Here is a 21872-nt window from a genome sequence, read left to right on the forward strand (position 1 = left end):
CACGATACTTGATACCTGTTTCTTCAAGTAGAATTCTTGTCTCTTAAATGAAGTCGAAATTAGTTTTCAGGGTGGTAGGTGAGGTATCAGTTACTCTTCCTTTTTCCCTGTGACTTGGTTGCTGTCCAAAGATACCTTCTTTTTTATTTAGTAGTGATCAGTTTCTGACCCAAATATTAGACTAGACTGTATACATACTCTCTCACGTAATCTCCTCAACTTTGGGATAACTTTTTAAATCTCTTTGTTTTGAAACCCCAGGTTTTCCCCCGTTGAGATATTTTCAAATTGAACTTAACACTTCCTGTTTTGTTTCTTGCAGTTCTTGTCAGCCTTGTGTTTTTATGTTGTGGCCACCATTTTTCCAGACTCTTGAAAGGACTCTTGGGAGCCCCTCATCACTACCCTTACAATAGCCAGAAAGGGCTGCGAGTGCAAGGGGCACTCGACCACAGGGGTTGAATGTGTCGTTGCCATGGAAGCAGATAGTCCTATTTATCATGGTTAAAATACACGGTTCTCTTTCTCTAGAAAGATTGCCAAGCCTTATTTTATGAAGGGTATTCAGTGCCATCGTTATTAACAGTTTTATCGAGACACTATACACTGCACTAATTTCAAACAATACACTTTTTGCACTGACTTTACATGACTTCTGTTACCGGGTTAGTGGAAGAATCTGAAGAATGCTGCTAATATGGCACATGGTATGAAGATCATGGTAATAACTAGAACTAAGTGAAATTCAGAATTTCATCCTATGAGAAATTCTCTTTATTAAAGCTGATCGTTTTATTTGTTTTGAGGAGCAGGGTTTCTGAAAATATGTTATAGAAATAAAGCTTCCCAAATGAAGTGAAACATTTGGACATTCTCAAAACCCCAAGGAGTTTGTTTTTGTTTATGGAATGATTCATTTCAAATCACTATATTAAATTGCATTTTCCCATTGTGGCCTCATGCCTCCAGGGAGGTTATAGTTCACAAGTCTCCTCCCATGCCATGTCCCACACAGTTCGATCAGAGGAAAAGCTACATTGTGTTATGGAAGATGTAATTCATGTCTCCATTCTCTCTAGTGAGTCAGGTTTTTAGAATGAACCCCTGCTCTATTTGTTGTGCTCTGCTAGGGAAATGAAATTTCCTATTTTACTGAATAACTTCCAAATATTTAGGATGTAGAAGAGAAGAAGGTAAATGATCTCTTTACTAGAGAAGCTCTCGGACAATCGAAATGTGTCTGGCAAGACCGTTTGAGACAATCATTTTTAGCATGGTGTGTCAGTGACCTTGAGGAGTTCGGACTTTACCCTTCCCTATTATCCAAAAGGCACACTTGTAGCTGGGCTGGAGGACTGAGCCACCATGTCGCAGAGGGAATAGTGCCACCTATTGAAGAGTTGCTCGTCTTAGCTTTTCTTGCAGTTCCTTTTTCCCGAGACTGGTAATTTCTAACTGCTTTCATTTTTAATCTTAAACCTCTTTAACTGCAGCACACGGTTAGCTGCTTTACTGTACTCTTGGCTTGAGGCTATAGGAGTGGGTTTGGGGAATTATACATGAGGATTAAAAAGGATTTTTAAGATTTTTTTTTTTCCACAGAATTTTATGAATCCACTCAAGATATGAACATGTAGTCCAATTTTGTGTACTTAAAGCATAGTTACAGTGACGTGTCCTCATTTCATGACTTCAAGATACAGTCATGTGAAAGCAAATGAGGGAATAAGATTATTATTGATTTGCTTTTGAGTATTTTCAATGATGAGTTCTGTTGACCTTGTAATCTTTACTAAGCTTCAGCTGGAAAAAGTGAAATATCATGGTAAGACACTTCAAAATGAATGACTCGTGATTTTCATCCGGGGAACGCTAAGAATTGGAACATGAAAGCAGAAAAGGTGATTGAAAAGCTGATTGCCACTTGCTAACATGGACTTTTCAGTGTTGCCCCAAATTTACAGACTTTAATTAAAGTGGGTGAAGTTGGTTGAGTTAGTAATTTAATGTAAGAGTTCCTGTATGTGCTTGTGATATCCAGGCGAGACAGTAACAGCTATTGAAATCTTCACGTTGCGTGTCATTGGGCTCTCAGTGGTTTGTGGCTTTCCTTTCAGTCCATTCCAGAGTGTCTAATGAGGTGTTCAAGGTACGAGATGTGGGCTATGAAAACATTGCTGCTCTGGCCTTAAAATTCCACCACTAAGCAGATTTCAAATAGAATATATTTTACTTAAAGAACAAAAGTGAGCAAATGACAGATTTGGAGGGTCTCTTTGCTAATTTTTCCTCATAGCAAAGAAAACTCGTGAAGGTTACTTCTTTTAGTCTACCTGGTTCAGACAGGGAATGCTACCAAAGCTGATCTAGGTCTGCAGGTAATAGTGTTATCTTCAGCAAAGTTTGAGATAACTTCATTACAATCACTATAGAGCTGTAGTGTATCTCCATCAAGCACAGTATCTCTGAGCTGGCCTACGTAGACCTCTTTCCAGCCATTTATATTGTGTTAGGAGAAGGGTTAAGTGCCTGCTTCTTGTCTAAAGGGAACAAATATAGGGGAAAAGCAATTTGGGTTCAAGTTGTCCTAATTTCAGTTGCCTCCCCATTCTAAAATTAAAAGGTGGTCTTGGGTGGAATTGAGACTTGTGGTGTGAAACGCTTTAACTTGATTATTCTTGGAACTTAAATTATACTCTGTAAGGTCAATTTATGTTGCATCTCCCACTGCATTGTCTCTGCTTTGGCATCAGGTTCATTCAGAGAGGAAGCTTGTCGGTAGATCCAGGGATTATTGGTTCTGGAAAATAAAGAAATTCAATGGAAGAGCGAGCATGCAGGGCTATACTGTGCCTTTAAACAAGGACAGCTCTTATGAGTCAAAAGATTAGTTAGTGTCTTACTCATAAAACCTGTACGTCTGGCAGCAGAGTTTAAAACAAGCAGTTTTTATGAAATAGCATATGTTCTCTTTCCCACACCCCACCCTGGGGCATCATTCTTGTGAAGTGAGACTTAAAGAAGCTTGGTCATATAGAAAAATGGGAGGTACAAAAGGGAGAGGCATGTTCTTTCACTTAACCATATAAAGAGGGTGTGAGGGCTGGTGGGTTTTTCTCCTCTCATCTGCTTTCACCTTGCATCCATTCCATCAGCTTACTGCAGATCGCTGTGTATAGCAGAATTTGCTTCTACTTTTTCAGCAGAAGGGGAGTTACTGGGGTATGATACCGTGACCAGCCTGCTGCAGAAGTGCTGGAATGCAACCTATTCCACTGCTCCCACACCCATTTTCATATGTGCCATGCTCAAGGAGAACAGGGCTGACTGGGCAGACAGTGTTTTCACTTGAGGCTCCTCATTTCCATTAGGAGTTGCTCCAGAGAAGTGAAAGGAGCTTAGTGGTGTGAGGGTAATTTAAGACATGGGTATGACTCCACACTCTGTTACAAATAAAAATTATTTCAGAAAAGACAGCCTTGCTGGGACAGCATCTTCACAATAACCTTTGCTCCCTCCATGCTAAATGAAACTGCTGCAATTTTGGTATGTGATTGTGGAGAGCTCCGATTCTTTCTCAGGATGCTGGTGTAAGAATTTTGCCTGATGTGGCTTTAGAAATGAAGAGGCAGAGCAAGCTCTTAGAAATAAGGGTGATGTTTAGCAGCTGGTAGTTTCTGCTGTGTAAATAAAAGAATGAAGCATTTGCAGACTTCTTAAAGTGGCTTTTCAAGATAAGGGCTCCCTTGGTAGGCTTTTTGCAGGTGCTCTTAGGGAAGTGCTCTGCAATGAATATGCCAGGATTGTTGCTTTGTTTTGGTTTTCCCTTATTTGGTTTTCAGGTGAACAGTAGACACACACACAACATTTCACCTTTTTAAAATGCTGCACCTACGAAGTACATTTATCTCTGCAACAGCATTTATGTTCACATTGTACTGAGTAATCCTAACACTGGGAAGCAAAACAAGTTCCTTCTGATGTCACACAAGTTAAAGGAGGAACAGATTCAAACTCCATCTCCTGGGATTTTGGCGCTGTACACTTCAGCAGCTCAGTGGGAAGTATGGTCTTGATTTCAAAAGTCTTGTTTGGTGTAGTAAACGTGGCTGGTTCTTCTTTACTGCGGCTGTTCTGGTTCTGTGTGATATTCTCATCTGGAACAGAAGGTGCCCCGAGATGAGATTTTTACTGAGAACTGGCAGAACTTTTCCTGATCGATAAATCTGCTTTAGCCCAACCCACTGATGTTAGTCTGAGAGATTTGTGACTTATTTTTTAGAGTAGGTTGTAAAAGTGGCTTGGTGTTTTTGATGCTGTGCTGGAACATGACAGCCCTCTGCCGTACTTTGAAGAACTATTAATACAGACAAAGGGAAATTGTGCTCATTGGTTCATGTACATAGCTGCTCTTCTTTAAAAGCTGCTTTTACCTCAAGTTGTGTCTGATGTGCCAGAGCTGTCTGCGTCTCTGCTGTTGTATATCTCTGTTTTGTGTAACTGAAGCAATAAGCTTGACCTGTCTTGACATTCCTATCTGTTTCTGGACTGATGCCCTGTTTCTGTCTCTCATATATTTTTCCCTCTGTTGTATTGTACCAGTTTCTTTCAGTGCTCTGTGATTATCTAGGAGGATAAGGTTTTGGACTGATGCCTAGCTTGTGTCTCTTTGTATTTCTCTCCTCTTTCTTCTGCCCTTTCCCCACCTTTCTTATGCAGGTCTTGTTCAACGGTGTGTTGTTATCCAACGGGATGAAAACGGATTTGGGCTGACAGTCAGCGGAGACAATCCAGTCTTCGTGCAGTCCGTCAAAGAAGGTAAGCGGACTGGCTAAATGTGTTAGCCAGAGAGCAGCCTAGAGGGCTTTCATGTGAATCAAAGAAACCCGTGCATGAGCTGGAGGAGAAAACTCCAAATGCCTTCCTCACGGGTGGGATGGCTGTAGCTTCGGAATAGGTGCGCAAGCCCAAAGCGCGTCGTGCTGCTCAATGCAGTGAATCACCTCCTCGGTGTCTGATGTATTTGGAAACTGATCTCGTGCATCTGAGAGGGAGTAAATGACTCCTTGAAACTTGATGGGATTGTGGCTTGATGTGTCCACTGTAAAATGAGAACAGAACTGCTCTAGCCTAGATACTCTGAGATTTTAATCTGATAGAGACAGAGGAAGCTTGGGTGAGTGCAGGAAGTAGCTTTGCGTGGAACTATAGAAGTGCTTAAACTGTTTTTGCTTTGAATAGTTCTATTGAAACTGGAACTGAATCATTTCTTGCCTCTCTAGATGGAGCAGCCATGCGGGCTGGAGTGCAAACAGGTGATAGAATTATCAAGGTAAGGGCATTCAAATCTTCAGAGAAATGGATCCTTTATATTAAACGAGCTCTTTCCCCAAAAGAATGTCATTGATATGTCTGCTGTGGTGTTTGCATTTGCCTGTGGGATAGAGGAATGGTCTATGTTTCAGTGTTCTGGGGACGCCAGAACAGTAACCACTGAAAGCCCACTGCTGAATGTTAGTTTTATTGTGGAGATCACTCTCATTTCAGAACATCATCAATGAATTCAGCATCCTACGAGGTTCAAGTATCACATGTACAATAAAAGCAGAAGTGACGGAGGAGAGAGGAAGAGAGTTATTAATAATTACCTGTAAATAAATAGTCATCTTGGATTACTGCTTTTCCCCTAACTGCCCCCAGATCTGTGTTCTCTTTTAGTCCCAAACAAGAAATCAAGTCAGTAACTAAAAAGTCTATCTAAGCTGTTGGTGCAAAATGATGGTTTTGCTACAGCAGCTACTGGCACAGATGGAGATGGGATTTCAACTAGGCATTTAAATTAATGAATTAAATTAACTACCCTTTTTTTTTTTTTTTTTTCCTGCCCAGTCAGAAGTGGATTGGGTTTTTTTTTTTGGTTGGTTGCTTGGTTTTCTTTGGTATGTGTGTATAGTTTTCTTTTTGCAGAGCTCTGCTCACTGAGATAAACTGTTAAAAGTATAAATTGTTTATCTGTTAGTGTCTTGAAAGACATAGTAAAGGAGATGGGGGGGGAAAAGAAAATATTGTTCCTCATGCTATGTGCTTACTGTGTAGTGTGTGGGTACCTTTGGTTGGAAGTCAGTAGCTAAACACTGTTAACTTTCTCTTCCTCCCTCCCCCCAGGTGAATGGCACTCTTGTAACACATTCAAACCATTTGGAGGTGGTAAAGCTGATCAAGTGTAAGTAAAGGCAGGTTGCTATTTTTGTCACTGTGCTCCTTTAAAGCATGAAGGGCATAATTTTAAAGGACCAATGACCAATTCAGTTATCAAGTGACAAGGACAAGGTCTAACCATGCCCCGTGCTGAGAGATAAAGGGTGTGTATGAAACAGTGAAGTGAAATTGGGGTAATTTTGACATCTCAAACTTGAGCCAATACACGCTCTGCAATTTCTCCTTAGCTTGGTGTTCAAAGTTACCATCAAACCTTGCCTACATGTCTTCCCATCTTTTGATTCCACCTGAAATACCACAGCTGTTCAGGCACTCTTAATGTAGATTACTGTATGATGCTTGCAAAGTACTGGTATTTCTGAAGGAACTGCATTCTTGGTTGATTTTCTTGTACAAGTAAGAAGGTGGTAGTGGTTCCTTCCACCCTAGCACAGTTTATTTTGTGGCATGAGCATATGTATACTGTAAATGCAACCTGGTAAATGAAACCTGATAGACTAGAAATTGGATTACGTGCATTTAGTAAGGATGACTATCATGAAAGTTGTTGGATTACCTGAAATTTAAACAACATCTCTAAACCAGAGCTGACAGTGCTTTCAGGCTCTCTCGTTTGAAGAACGAATGGGTGAAGAATGGTCTGTGTTTTGTCTCTCGGGTGAAATGGCAACCATAGCAATCTGCATGTGTGTCTGAAATGTGAATTGTTCTTGTTCTCCCTGCAGCGGGTTCCTATGTAGCTCTCACTGTTCAGGGGCGCCCACCAGGGTCGCCTCAGATTCCATTAGCTGATTCTGAAGTGGATCTGGCAGCATTTGGGCATATGTCTCCCATCATGACATCTCCCCATTCGCCTGGCGCATCAGGAAATGCAGAAAGGATTACTAGCCCGGTGCTTGTGGGGGTAAGATTTAAAGCTCTCTTTCCAAAGAACTAGCATAGCAGTGAAAGAAATGCAGTCATACATATTTTTTTTTTTCTTGAATTGTTTTGTGCTTCTTGTACAAATTGGAATATTTATCCTGCCACCCAGTGGGCATTTAATCACTTTGGGAAAAACATTTTGCAAGTAAAAATATCCAGTCCTATCTGAGATAATACAAAAACAATTGAGAGGTTATTCATGGGTTGTATTTGAGATACGCTGCAATTTGGGAAAGCAAATAAGAAAACACTTGTGAATTTTATTTTTTTTTAAAGTGTTGATAGCTGTGTTCAAAAGTAGGAAAGAATGCATAGGATAGGATTTAGAAACTTGAATTGCTTCTCTTTCAGAGCCCATGTTTAGGAAGTAGGTGAAAAGTGGGCATATCCATTTTCCTTATCTTCCTAGCTCCACTAAAAAACCTGACCCTTAATCTCTCCATGTTTTCTAGGAGGAGAATAATATTGTCCACAACCAGAAGGTGGAGATTCTGAGAAAGATGCTACAGAAAGAGCAGGAGCGGCTGCAGGTACTGGAGTTGCATGAGTTTGAGAGGAGTGGAGGGAAAGTATGATGCAAATACACAGATTGGTTGTTGAATCACTGCTTAGTAGCATCTTCAACATTCCCTTGCACAGTTTGTGTTTCAGCTTAGGGCTTCTGTATGCAGGCCTGACACCAGAGATGTAGTCACTCTTACTGATCAGCTCTTGAGTTCTTAATCCTTGACAGAGTAAGAAAAAATCTGTGGTAGCTTTCTTGAGTGGAAATGTACATATCTGTCAATCTGATCTAATCCTTGGGCCAGTAAGCATCTTTGACTCTTACTGACAGATTTCACTAAGTCTCTAGAATGTGGTTATTTTCATATGGCACAGGACAGAGAGAAGAGCTATATAAAATGGACATTCTGTAGCATCTACTTGGCATGCAGTTGTGCTGTTTATTATTTAAAATGTGTAAATGAAGATTAGTAGTGGATTATCGTTCTAAGCTTTGATACTGAGGAGATACTGAGTGAAAGCTCATAAAATTATTTTTCAGTCTCTGCAAGAAGAGTATAGCCGATCACCCACCACACGACTGCTCAAAGAGATACAGGAAACGAAGAAGCACATTCCTCAGCTGCAAGAGCAGTTGTCCAAAGCCACAGGCTGTACTCAGGTAACAGAATGTGTCAGGCTTCTCTGTGGTATGTTCCGGGTGAAAATTCTTGGGGGATGATGGTGTCCTGGGCAAGCAGGAGTTCCTTGCCATGCTCTTCTTTGCTTCCGCAGGCAAATTGCACCCTCTAGAGTTGAGACTTGTAATGAGGCTTGCAGCAGCTGTCAAGCAATACAGTGCAATCAGTATATGGAGTAGACTTTACAACAGACTTTCAAATCATCTGGAAAAACTGCTTTTAAAGCAGTATGTGCAAACTATGATGTGTTTATTAGTCTGACTGTCAATACAACTTAAACTTACGAAGTCATTCTAACAGTGGAGAATGAAAAACTGGAAGCTTAAAACAGTTTTGCTTTTGCTTTTGGAAAAAAAAAATGTAGGTGGTATTAATTTTCCCCTTTTGCCTTTGCCTATAATGTTATAAGTCCTGAAAACTTGGTGTGATTTTCTGTTGTCTTCTCTTAGAAAAGCATTGCAGCCTTTTCTAGATACATGAAGAAAGTTCTATAAATAATGTGAACTAACCAGGTTTTGAAACAGCTAATGTTTAAGGATTGTCTCTTGAAATATTCTACTTGCTTTGTGCTGTCTCCCAACTCACTTTATCTTTTTAGGATGGGGTCTTGTCCTCCAGGTCTGTGACAGAATCGCTGCAGATCAGTGAAGTGGAGGCAGAGAGTGGGGATTGTGTGAGCAAACTGGATTACAGTGGTGACAGCCCCTCCCGACCAAACAGTGACATTGCTGATGTGAGTCTTGAACAGCTCCATGACTTTGCTTCTATACCTTTTGGATTTGGTTTTCTTCTGCAGATTCTTTACGTTTGTGTTGTCCTGTGTGTCATATATATGTACTCTGTAACACTATGTATTACTTAGAATAGGCTCAGTACACACCAAAAATATTTCCTCGAGGAAGCATACTATATTGGACTTCCATTAGGGACTGGGAAAGAAACAGTGTGGGTTTTTGGGTTTTTTCCAGGATTATATTTTCCTGTCACAATCCCTGTAACCAGACAAAGAAAGATGGATGCCTTTCTCAGAACTCAGAGATGCCAATTAGAGCATCTTTTAGGAGTATGGTAATGTTCCAATTGCAGTAGCTGTGACTCAGACCCAGTCAGTGGGCAAGTTGCCATGAAAGTGGGGAAGAGCCTTACTTCTACCAAATAAGCTTCAATTATTGCCAACAGGAAAGACTCTTAGTCTGTTCACTCATTAGTTATCAATCTGTGTGCTCGTATGCTCTCCCTATTGAAGTGTCTTAGCACCTAATCCTTAATTAAGTCACTATATGATTAGTGCAGAGCAAGTGAGACTCTGTACTTGGGTTTTGGCCTAAGTTTGTTGTTTAACTTAAGGATGTGGGAGCTAAATTTGTACTAGCAGTTGGAAGTGAAAAGGAAGGTTGGTCAGATATACGTCCAAAATGTGCACATACATGACTTTATTTTGAAACATAACTCTTCCAACTCCAAATCTGACTAGATATCACTCGTGTTTGTATACAGTAAATGCAAAACAAAATTCATAGCTATCTTCCTAATAAACTTTATCCTGTAAGTGTTGTGGATTGTATTTGATCACTGGAGGTTATTGACACACCAAACATTCATAGACTCACAGAATGGTTTAGGTTGGAGGGGACCTTAAAGATCATCCAGTTCCACCCCCCTGCCATGGGCAGGGCCACCTTCCACTAGCCCAGGTTGCCCAAAGCCCCGTCCAACCTGGCCTTGAACCCTTCCAGGGAGGGGGCAGCCACAGCTTCTCTGGGCAACCTGGGCCAGTGTCTCCCCACCCTCACAGGGAAGAATTTCTTCCTTAGATCTAATCTAAATTTGCCCTCTGTCAGTTCAAAACCGTTACCCCTCGTCTTATCACCACACCCCCTGATAAAGAGTCCCTCCCCAGCTTTCCTGTAGGCAAATGATGGACAGTGGCTTAGCCACTTCATCTGCCAGTTCCCTCAGGACCCATGGATGTGTATCATCAGGGCCCGTGAACCTGTGCACCTTCAGGTTCTTTAGATGGTCTCAAACCTGATCTTCTCCTACAGTGGGTGGTTCTTCCTTCTCCCAGTCCCCGCCTTTGCCTTCTGTGCCTTGAGCAGCATGGCTGGAGCCCTTGCCAGTGAAGACTGGGGCAAAAAAGTTGTTGAGTACCTCAGCCTTCTCCATGTCCCGGGTGACCAGGTCTCCCGTTTTCTTCCAGAGAGGGCCCACATTTTCCCTAGTCTTTTTATCACTGACCTACCTATAGAAGCTTTTCTTGTTGCCCTTGACATCCCTGGTCAGATTTAATTCTGTCAGGGCTTTGGCCTTCCTAACCTGATCCCTGACTGCTCAGGTTAGGAAGGCCAAAGCCCTGACAGAATTAAATTCAAGCTTTTCAATCCAAAGTGACCCTGAGAAACTTAAGGATCAGGGGCAATAGAAACCTCTTGAAGTTTAACAAGAAGTGCAGAGTTTTACAGCCGGGGTGAAATAACTCCATGTGTCAATACAGGCTGGAAACCAGCAGGTTGAGTAGCTGAAAAGACCTGGGTGTTACTGTGGACACACGGAAGAGGAGCCAACACGTGGTTTTTGCAAATAAAGCCAAGTGCCTGCTGGGCTACATGAGAAAGAGGATTGCTGCAGGTGGAGGGAAGTTGGTGCCCTTCTGCTGGGCACTGGTGAGACTACACCTGAAATACTGAGCCTGTTGCTGGGAGCCCCCTCTTCAGAGTGGATGTTGAGAAAAATGCCCAGTCAGAGAGCTGACAACATGGGTACTACCTAAACTGTAGTTTACGTAGTAGAGGTGGAGAGAGCAAAGAGAAAGCTAAGGACAGGGTACCAGTAGATTTTACAGCTCTGTTGTTACTCAGTGTCGCTATCTTCCTTACTGAAGCTGCTTCTGCATTTGGTTGGTTTTTGGTTTTCTGTGGAAACCGTGCATGTAGGTCGCACTTTGGTTGTTTAACAGTTGTTTAGCAGTTAACTCTGTGAGAAAGGAGAAGTTTTGGCTGTTGTGACTGAAAAACTTGCTGTTCAGTTCTCATTTCCTTGGATTTGCTGGTACTTACCAGAACTGAACTTCCTTCTTTCCCAGAGTCCTCGCAGTGGCTTGAAGGAACGAATTTATCCAGATGAGAGCCCAGAAAAGACTGAGGTTCAAGATACTGTGAGTACAAAACATAGTGTCACAACAGCATCTCCTGTAATGGGCCCATTAAAATCTTGCTGTTTTTCCCCGCTTTCTAGATGAAGCATGCATAAACTTTGCTTTAGAAAATAAAATGCAATTAAAATTGTGCAGGGAAAGTTAATTAGCTGAGTAAATGTTTATGGAGCTTAAGAGCTGGCCCGTTTAGAGGCAAGAAATAGATAATCAGCAGTAAAACAGCTGGACCTAAAATAGGTAGAGCTGTTCTACATATTTTATTCCTTGAGTCCAGCAGTAAATGAAACAGTCTTTTCTTTAGGATATTTAGGTATTACAGGGCTGGCATTATCAGGGATGGCCTCGAGATTAGGTAAAAGTGGAACACAGCAGAAAGTAAAGACGTATCTGAACGTATTACTATCTTCCTTAGGATGACTTGAAGTATTTTTCCCCTCATCTGCTTGACTTTCCAAAGTCATATTTCTCCTTTTGTACTAAGATGGCATTTGTCATATGCCACATGCTTGGTGTGCTCCTGTCTGTAGATGATGCAATTGGTTTTGAGTCATCTGATTTAATGTTTCTGAATGCTTGCGACTTGGGAGAAGCATTCATAAGGGGATCTCACAGCTGCAAACTTGGACAAGGTTGTGTAAAGACACATGGGTTTCCATTGAGTTTTGAGAAGGAGAATAAAACTGATTGTAATATCTCTAACTTGGTAAAGAAGGTTTAGTGTGCCAAGAGACAGCACTGTACATTTCTTCCTTCTCTTCCCTTGCTCCCGACTCACCCCAGGATTCCCAGTCCAGTGTTGGAAGTCCTTTATCCCGAGTGGGGCCTCAGATCATTGGAGCAGAGGATGACGACTTTGACACTGAACAGGAGCAGGTGGGAATGACTTTCAGCCCCAGCCACCCCTTTTCCCCCTCAGCCAAAATTCTGTTCCTCTGTGCCTAAACTACAGGTGCTCCATGACTTGTTTTTATTGAGCAGTTCTTGTGTGGTGAATTAAGAATTAAAGAATGTGATTCCTGTTACTGCTGATCTTGCCAAATAAAAACATTTGGGGAGTTTATGACAATATGCCATCTTTGATTCTTTCTGTTACTCTTCTCATAACTTCAAGCTTTCTGGAAATTCATTTGCCTTATTTAATTTTCTTTTGCTTATTTAGTTTCTATTAAGTCCTGCATTATTGTCACAGCAGTATAGCTGCCATGGCTTTTTACATATTTACTCTGAGTTATTTTAGCTGTCCTTTGCTCTGAATTACATTTCATTATATTGTGCTCAGTGTTCAGGTGGATATTTAAAAGAAGTGTTCCTATTGTGAGCTCTTCCTGGAACATTAGAATGGCATTGCAAAGGTTCTGGAATTGATCAATTTTTAATTAAACAAATGAGGAGCGGAGCTTTTGGAACAAAGCTTCTTGTTTTTTCTCGCAGTAACTTTCTTGAGTAATTCAAATAGTTTCCATGTATCTCTACAGATTAACGGACAATGCAGCTGTTTCCAAAACATTGAGCTCCTGAAATCTCGTCCAGCTCACCTGGCTGTTCTTCTGCATCATGTGGTGTCCCAGTTTGACCCTGCAGCATTGGTGAGATGTTCTGGAATTGTTTCCCTGGCCCAAATTGGTAGTCTTAACCAGAGTGTATCAGGGTCTCCTCGTTCATGGCTGGATCTGCAAGGAGAGAAATGCAGTTCCTATGCAGGCATGAGAGTATTTCGGATCAATGAAGAGAAGCACGAAGAGAACTGTCTTCCGCTCGTTGAGCTGTTTACAAATAAGTATTTAGCTCTTGAAAGTACTTCATTCCACCTTAAGGTGGTGGAATTAGTTGTCTATGGGGAAGATCTAATCTCTGTGTCTCTCTCCCAGCCCCTGGCCTTTTGCTTCTCTGCTGATTACTGGGCAGCCTAGCAGAGGTTACCTGAGCAATCTAGATGGCTGAAGGTAGCTAGGAAGAGTTTCAATCCAGCAACGTTGAATTCCTTGAAATATTTGAAAGAAAACTTAGAGTTGGGGGTGTTAGAAGAGTTCTCATGGTATTGTTTAATTTCTTCCCCTCTTGTTTCCCACAGTTGTGCTACCTTTACACAGACTTGTATAAGCAGACCAACTCCAAAGAGACTCGCCGTGTCTTTCTTGAGTTTTACCAGTTCTTCTTGGACCGAGCTGCTGTAGGTTCCCATCATTTCTTTCATTTTCAAGCATATCTGACTTCTACCTTTCTCCATTCTCCTGAACTGGAAAAAAACAAAGAGTTATTTAAGTCCTCCAAAATAAAAAGTTTTTTTGTTTAAATGTTACCAGTGAATACAGCAGATTGAATGGTGTATAGCCTCAGCTGCCTGGTAACTCAATAAACCACGGGGAATGCGTTATCTGATAGGAGAAATAATTTTGTGATACGTAAGCAAGCTCTAGCTGATACACATTACCTTTTAGTGGCTGTTGCAAGGATTGGGAAATTCTGTGTGTCTGGAAAGCCTGAGAAACTTCTTTACTGTCATGGACTACCAGATAGTGTAGCAGAGGCTAGTACCACATGTTTAGATGAAATAATCCTTGTGTAATATAATATATATTCAGGATGGGAGTCTCCCCCTTTATACCATCAGGTGTTCAGGTTGTATGATTTTGTCTTCTGAGGGGATTTTCTTGGATGTTTTGTACTGTGTGTTTTACTGGGGTGGTGTTTGTTGTGTATGTTCTCCCAGCCTTTCTTTTCTTTTGCAGAATCTAAAAGTTCCAGTTCCAGATGAAATCTCCTTAGAACTAGGTATGGTGCTCTTGCCTTGGGTATCTATCTCTGCAGGTTCTGCTGTCTGAGGCAGTCCAAGCAAGTGTCTGAAATGCACTCAGGGTTACTTCAAACATACGGTGTCACATGTTACAGAGAGAGACAAAGAAATACTTCTTACGTTTCTTGGGGAGGGCGTAATGCATGCTGTGATACATGCATAAGTAGTGGGAAGCACTGGCCACGTTGGCATGTACATTTTTTAGTATGATAATGGATGTGACCAAAGTTGCTTATGCTTAATGTGCTGGAGTTCATGTTATCAGCAAGTGAAAGGCAAAAGGGTACTCTTGGATGGGCTAAAGTATACATGTCAGTGACTTTATTCTAAGGTGGAGAGAACTGTTCTCAAAAGAATATTAACTTTTCTGACTTACAGACAGAAGAAGGCCAGATCTCCTTCCTGAAGAGCTTCATCGCCAGTTTATACAAACTATGCAAGATAAAGTCTGTCCAGAAGTTCAAAGGAATCTGGAAGATTTCAGGTAACAGCAGTTGTCTGTGTAGTATTTCATTTAATTCCTACCTGCCCTCAGTCAGCATGTCCAATACAGGGGAAGTCCAAACTTAAGGGACATGGTGATTCATCTTGGACTGAATAGGAAGATACCACTGGAGAGGGCCTCCAGGGTCACCCTGTGACCAATCGTTGAATGTTTTTTGACAGTGTTGCAAGTAATGGATTACAAGATCAGTTTTAGAGCTTGGATTCTTCATTCCTTGAAGCTATCTGAGGCAATTCAGAATATTGTTACCTATGTGATGTTATATAAATTCTTATTACTAATTGTGTTTATAATCAGCTTATATCTCTTCCCCCCGCCCCGCCCTTCTTTTTCCTTCCCTCTCCCCTTTGGGCATGGAATAATCCACTTTACAAAGCGGTCGTGGGCATATAGTAGAATTTGATAATTAATATGCCCTTTTATGTGGAGACATAAGAGCTCTGTGCCAACATGAGACATTATACCAAGACAGGTGTTCAATAATGGACTTTTCCCTACCTAGAAATGTCTCAGTTCAAGTATATACTTCAAATATGAAACCGGGGATGTTGCAAAAAGAGTAACTGCCTTTTCTTGACCCTTGCAATAGCTGTGTCTCTTGATGAATACACAACTTTATCCCTCCGAAGTCTATCTTAGCTATGTTTTACAGTGAGTGCAAATGTTATGGAGAAATGTCGTGTCTTTTCCATTTTCATACAGAAACCAATAATGAAACCTGTTTGGCATTCTGAATGTCAAGAGGTTGCTTTTCCCTGTTACAGGTCATACTCAATTTCAAGTAATGCTTCCCTCTCCCGATTTTTCAGGCAGAAACGTAGTATGGGGTTGACCCTGGCAGAAGGAGAGCTAACCAAGCTGGATGCAGAAAGAGTTCGTGACCGAAATGCGGTGGAGAAGGAAAGAGCATGTGCAGAACAGATTATTGCTAAAATCGAGGAAGTCTTGTGAGTAACAGCAAGTATAATTGTGGGGGTAAAAACTGTTCTGTGCTGAACCTGGCAACAGCAGAGCAAAGGAATTGGGAATGAGAAGCAATTTGACATCACTACATTTACATTGCTTCCCCTGTTTGGTATCAACGTGTGTTTAAGTAGTGATTAGCCAGAAGTAAGCTAACAGTTAGGTAAAGTCCATATATCTTTTCAAGGAGACTACTGTTCAAATAGCAGAGGTAATGCTTCCATTGTCAGCTTGTGCATTGCTAGATCAGAGCCTTTTTTCTGGGTTATAGAAACCTATAGCTTCAGAACCTTTTTTTTCTTTTAATGTGAGCTGAGCTCAATTTTCCCAGTTGAACCTTCATATTTGACACTTTGAACGCAACTGCTGATGCTCTGGGTGGATGTGACTGGGTGTTAATTGGTTTTTGAGTTTTGTTCTTAAATTCTTCCTTGTTTTCAGGATGACATCTCAGCCTTTGGAAGAAGACAAGAGGTAATGGAAGTTGTGTGGACTTAGTCTGTGAAGTAAGAACCCCCCCACTGCTGGCTCTGTGTTCTGCTGAGCAGAACAAGACAGCCCTCTCCTGGCTGTAGCCACAAACTCATTTTCTAAATCCCCTGGCATAATTAATTGGAATTCAGAGCATCAACCTCTTGCTCTCAGCCTCTTCTTATTCTGAAGTTTGTTGCCTTTGTTTCAGATTTGACAAAGTTACTGCCACTGAGAGTTCATATTTCATCTGGTTTTGTTTTGTAGCTGTTTCAATCTCATCTAACCTTTATTTTCTGTATGTCCCTTGCCTTGTTCAGTTTGTATGTATACAACTGTCTGGGTAGCTTTTGGTATACTCTTTACAGCAGCCATACCTTTTACTATTACTTATTTTTACCATCACTCAAAACTATAATGTGTTTAGTATATCATTTCAGGACCTTCTGTGTAATTCTCAAAATTTTATTTTCACCTCCTAAGCTGGTATGCCTTTTATATACTCCATCTTTTGTTTACAAGAGGACAAAATCTGATACAGGCCAAGTCTTTCCCATTGCGATAGCTTGTTTCATATTAAAAAAAATAAAAGATGCCAAGTTCTTTTAAACGAAAAATGGTTAATTTCTCAGTAGAACCCTTGAACCCATGCATTTGACCTTTTTCATTTTCTTGACTAAATGTATTTTCCCCAATACATTTCTCCTTATCCTCATTTTTTTTTTTTTTTGTATATACTTGGCAGTTCCACAATGCAGTATGTGATTCTTACTTACATGAAACACCTGGGAGTCAAAGTTAAAGAACCTCGGAACCTGGAGCAGAAGCGTGGCCGTATCGGTTTCTTGCCAAAGATCAAGGTAGTAGTGTTGTGGCCAGAGTGCATTTGGTTAAAGCTGCCCAGCATGGGTGCTTCATTGGAACGCAGAATCCACTTTTGTGTGACACATTAGAAGTTGGTATGATTTTACAGTCTTCATTGCTGCATCAAGAGGATCTGGGATTACTGAGCTGCACAGTTGAAATTGGGTTCTACATACATTTTCAGAGACGTGAATTAGAAATGAGTTGCCTTCTTACTTTATCTGTATGCCTGAATTCTAACTGCTTGTTTTTCACAGTTCTAGCCTTATTAAAACTTTGGGTGAGAAGTGTTTCATATAATACAACCTCGAATCACTTGAGGATCTCATTAAGGCTTATCAGGCTTGTTGGCCTGTTTGCTTTAGTTTTCTTCTTGAGAAACTTGCCCTAAACCTCATGCTTCATGTTGCAGGAAAGCTACTCTTCCTGCCACCCACACTTTCCCAGTTATATAATGAATTTTTCCACCAAAACTCCATCTCTGTGGGTGTGTGCAGTCGTCTCCTGTAGTGTGGGGGTGTATCTGGTCACAGTAGCTACTTATTTTCATCAGCATTCCATCTTCCTTTGAAATGTTAAGACTGTTACGAGCAGTTCTGCACTGTCAGTGCAAAAAAGGTTAGATCAAGCGTTCGCAGCCTTTCTGAAGTGGTAAGATAAGTTGTATTTCTCTCTCCCAGATGAGAGTCTGTATGCTTGTGGAGGTTTGGAGTCACAACATGTTGTGCCTTAGAGAAACAAGGTGCTACTGGTCTCTGTAAATTGGTCTCTTACCCTAGGGAGGAGAGTGGTTTTCAGCTCCTGATAAGTTAAAGACAGGGTGTGTGTTTTTGCTCATAACAGATGTATCTCTTGAGATGCTGTGGCTCCCTGCTGCTAACCCTGTTACACACCACCCATAGTCTGTCCGTAGGCTGTCTTTGCCTCTGATGCTGCAGGATGTTCGCCTCTCAATAATTTGTTAGAAATAAAATTATTTTGTACCAAACTCCTGCAGTTTTAAATAATTAGTCAATATTTCAGTAAAAAACTGATTTTGAAGAAATGAGTGATCTGTTTGCTTTGCTTTTCTTGTATATTAACTGCAGCAAAGTATCAAGAAAGAGAAAGAAGGAGAGGAAAAAGGAAAGAGAAGAGGCTTTCCTAATATTCTGGGCCCACCAAGGAGACCGAGTCGACATGATAGCAGTGCAAGTATGTCAGACAAGGAAGTATATGTTCCCTGACTGTTAGTCTGAAAGCCAAATAAAGTCTCTGCTGTCTTTTAAAAATCCATGCTAAGGGGACTCAGCAAACCTTTTGTTCTTAAAACATGTTTTTGAAGACAACACAAACCTAATTTTGTCCTGAAATGCTTCCCCTCTCTACCTCTGAAAACAGCAAAAGCTCTTTCAGCAATAATAATGGCTCTGTGCTTGTTTAGTTGGCAGAGCCATGGAAATGCAGAAGCCCCGCCATCCAAAGCACTTACCTACAGCGTCCTCTGTTAGCCCAGAGCCACCAGATGCTAGCAAGATGCGTCAGAGCGGGTCCTCCAGCGATGGAGCGGATGCGCCATACCCACCTGCCAACCCAATGTCCCCTTTGGCAATGGGTCCCTTTTCCTCTCCAGAGGGAAGCAAGGACAGCGAAACAGGTAGGATGATACTAGCAAAGCAGAATGAGTAAAGATCATGTTGTGAATGGCCTACGCAAAGCACGGTTCTGATGCAACAAGTTTGACAAGTTAGGAAATGTTTTTATGTCATTAGATGTGATCTTCCTTGCCTTAGTCATCTTTTCTGACTTGGTCTCTGGTTCAAATTAGGAAATCTTATGGCCAGAAATTGTTGTTAGATGGGTTCTATCGCTGTGGCATTGGATAATCTAACAGGAAAAACAACCAGTCTCGGGTGCCTGCTTTTGTAAGCACAAGTCAGTGTCGTCTGGAAACATTTGTCACTGAGATTTTTCTTGCCAACCTAGGAAATCAGTTCCTCCAGCTCTAAGCTGAAATGAGGCTGTGAATCAAGAGGCTAATTTGGCATGGTTCTTGACGTTTCATACTTATTCTCTGTTTAGGTTTGAAGCAGACCGGAGAAGCTCCACCTGCTAATGACTGTATGGATGGCACACCCCGCACACCTAATAATACCTTTGAATTCCCATCTCCCTTGGAAAACTTGCAGGAGGAGGAGGGAGAATCAGAGAGGTAACTGTGGTGCCCTGGTTGCTCGAGCTGTGGAAGAGAGTCGATGTGACAATGGCTGTTGAAGCTTAAGCCCATAAAACTGTTAGTGACATCATTTGTATTAAACATTATTGGTAGAACTAGGAAATGCTGGTCTGTGTCTGCTGCTGTGGTAGTATTAGAAAACTGTGTATCAGGAGGGTGAGGCTGGCAGGCAAAATGTTCTTCTGGTTAGGAGGTTAGGCCTTTACTCTGAAGTTATGCTGAATGTCTGATGGGGTGAAATTCTTGCATAAGCTTCCCTAATAATTTCTTTTGTTCTTTGCAGAATGGTTGACATGGGAACACCAAAGGCTTTTCGCAAGTGAGTATGCTTATAAATGTTTGAACTTCACTGAATTTGTTTGGATTTTAATAGGTTATGAAGTAGAATGCAGTAGTGTTCGTTGTTCTGAGCCAGTACAGTTGTCTGCATGATCTTTTCTTTTCTTAAATAACGCATATATGAATGAAACTCTGGCATCCGTATATAGGACAGGTGGAATGAATCATATGCAGATAAGCCCTTTGATCTATGAGTGATTGTTGTATCTACTGATTTGAATTGATGGGTTAGGGAGTTGAAATTTCCACTTTTTTTTTTTAAATCTGTGTATTGCTATTAGCTCCCTACTTGCAGGTAGGTGGAGGAAAGAGATTGTAACCTGCCCTTCCACCAACCTGATATCTGACTTCAAGCAAATTATTTTATCTGTATCATTAAAAGGAGGGTTATGGAAATCCTGTAAGAACAGATGTTCACTCTTAGTCATTTTGTAAGGGGCAAAATTAGAAAATGTGCCTATAGGTTCAGATACCTTAAGAGCTTCCAACTGTTATGGAGAGCATATTCATAATGCTTTACACCTGAGATTATATATATATACTTAGAGTTTCTCTTCTTTTTTCCTTACATCCATGCCTACAATGGGGGAAATATCTGACATATTTTTTCATGTTAGGATCGACAGCGTTGGTTTCGCAGATGTACAAAGTGAAGATGAGCTGTATGATTTTGACATGGACATGGACCCTCCCAACTGGCAGCAGCTTGTGAGCCGAGAAGTGTTGATGGGGCTGAAACCCTATGAAATCAAGCGCCAAGAAGTGATTAATGGTGAGATGGATATTTTTTCCTAGCTCACCAAGCACAAAGTTGAAATGTGTCCTCTGGAGCTCTGAAGTTCTTAAAATTTAAAACTAGGTCTTTCTTCACTGATCCTCTCAGAGTAGTGGCCATCTGTTACTTCTGGTTTGCAGAGTTCGTGTGTGTGAAACTTGTTACTGAAAAGTATCCTGAGACGAGACTGATCCAGTCCTTAGAGAAAGAAATAAGCAATATTTAAGTGGTTTGAAAGGCCAGTTTGTGATATCATGTTCTATAAAAGAAAGCAAGAGGCACTTTCTAGACTGCCAGAAAGCACATGATGCAAATGGAAAGCTACTACCAAACTTCATCTTCAAACCCTCATCTCAATTTCAGGTCTGCAGTCCCGCAGAACACTCTGTGTGGCTATATGAACTGCTAAGAGCTCACTGTTTGTTTGGGGTAAATTATGAGTCACGAATCAGTTGGCTTCTTTGTTCTTTTAAACATGGAAATGTAGCAGAGCATGGCTCCGTTCTGGAGCAAGCTGGAACATGGGCCAGCAAGGGAAGTGTTGGTGAGGGAGGCTTTTGTAAGTTCATGCTTCTGACTTCTGTTTGCTTCACATTTGGAATCACATTGCCATGCCTCTTTAAGTAGGTAGTTACAATCCTGCTTTCTCCTCTCTCCAGAATTGTTTTACACCGAGAGAGCTCATGTCCGCACGCTGAAGGTTCTGCATAATGTCTTCTACCAGCGCGTCACCCGGGAAGGGATCCTGAACTCCAGTGACAAACGGAAAATCTTTTCAAATCTGGAGGATATCCTTGGGCTTCATGGTGAGAGCAGTTTAGGTGCCTTTCAACTCTGTAGTCTCAGCTGGAATTCTGGGTACAAATATCTGAAAAATTTAGGCAAGTGACCCTGAAACAAGAAGCAACCTCCTACAACACTTCAGACGAAAAAGAGTGCTACAGCAGTTCTTCCTTTTGCACCCAGTTCTTCCATTTCTGGTTTGTGAAGATGTTTTGATAAAGAATGCAGTGTTTCAGATACTTGCTTTTTCTTATCTGTGTGCACAGACTCTCTTCTCCTGATTCATGCTTTGATAAAAGGAGCAGTGCTTTGATGAGTAGTCTTTATAGGTCAACATTCAATACGTTACAACTGCTGTTGTTGAAGAGAAGATGAAAACAAATCTGAAAAGATTGACGGCTTGCAGGTGGTTTTGAAGGGCAGCCCTTCCTAATCGTTTAGAGAAAGGGCTGTTCAGAATAAGAATTTCAGCTCTGCCACTGAATAATCGCTTGTATAATTTTATGCAGCTGGCTTGAATTGTATTCTACATTATTCCTATGTTTTTAAAAGGGCAATGATATTGAGTCTCAGAAAAGATAAGACTCGAAAGGTTCTTAGGACTCATTTGAAGGCAGGTGAGACAGAAGTGCAAAGGAGTTACATAACATTTTCTTAGGCATTCTGCTAAATTTATTATGTT

The 21872-nt window shown here is 41.2% G+C and overlaps 1 protein-coding gene across 5 annotated transcripts in view; it reads left to right on the forward strand.

The window, feature by feature from the left end:
• ARHGEF12 (Rho guanine nucleotide exchange factor 12) overlaps window positions 1-21872 on the forward strand; it is an 80799-nt gene that overhangs the window by 38540 nt on the left and 20387 nt on the right. For 3 of the 5 annotated variants that reach the window (XM_074849026.1, XM_074849028.1, XM_074849030.1), the window contains 22 exons: window positions 4720-4818; window positions 5283-5332; window positions 6166-6223; window positions 6945-7123; window positions 7596-7673; window positions 8189-8308; window positions 8926-9060; window positions 11410-11481; window positions 12262-12354; window positions 12957-13067; window positions 13553-13651; window positions 14211-14253; window positions 14654-14759; window positions 15590-15727; window positions 16185-16217; window positions 16960-17077; window positions 18167-18272; window positions 18502-18714; window positions 19140-19269; window positions 19577-19612; window positions 20250-20404; window positions 21067-21213. In XM_074849026.1, the coding sequence (XP_074705127.1) occupies window positions 4720-4818; window positions 5283-5332; window positions 6166-6223; window positions 6945-7123; window positions 7596-7673; window positions 8189-8308; window positions 8926-9060; window positions 11410-11481; window positions 12262-12354; window positions 12957-13067; window positions 13553-13651; window positions 14211-14253; window positions 14654-14759; window positions 15590-15727; window positions 16185-16217; window positions 16960-17077; window positions 18167-18272; window positions 18502-18714; window positions 19140-19269; window positions 19577-19612; window positions 20250-20404; window positions 21067-21213 (2319 nt within the window). The remainder of the gene's footprint in view (window positions 1-4719; window positions 4819-5282; window positions 5333-6165; window positions 6224-6944; window positions 7124-7595; window positions 7674-8188; window positions 8309-8925; window positions 9061-11409; window positions 11482-12261; window positions 12355-12956; window positions 13068-13552; window positions 13652-14210; window positions 14254-14653; window positions 14760-15589; window positions 15728-16184; window positions 16218-16959; window positions 17078-18166; window positions 18273-18501; window positions 18715-19139; window positions 19270-19576; window positions 19613-20249; window positions 20405-21066; window positions 21214-21872) is intronic. The other 2 variants (XM_074849027.1, XM_074849029.1) reach the window with 1 other exon arrangement.

This window comes from Strix aluco, chromosome 23, assembly GCF_031877795.1.
Source record: "Strix aluco isolate bStrAlu1 chromosome 23, bStrAlu1.hap1, whole genome shotgun sequence".
Lineage (NCBI taxonomy): Eukaryota > Metazoa > Chordata > Aves > Strigiformes > Strigidae > Strix > Strix aluco.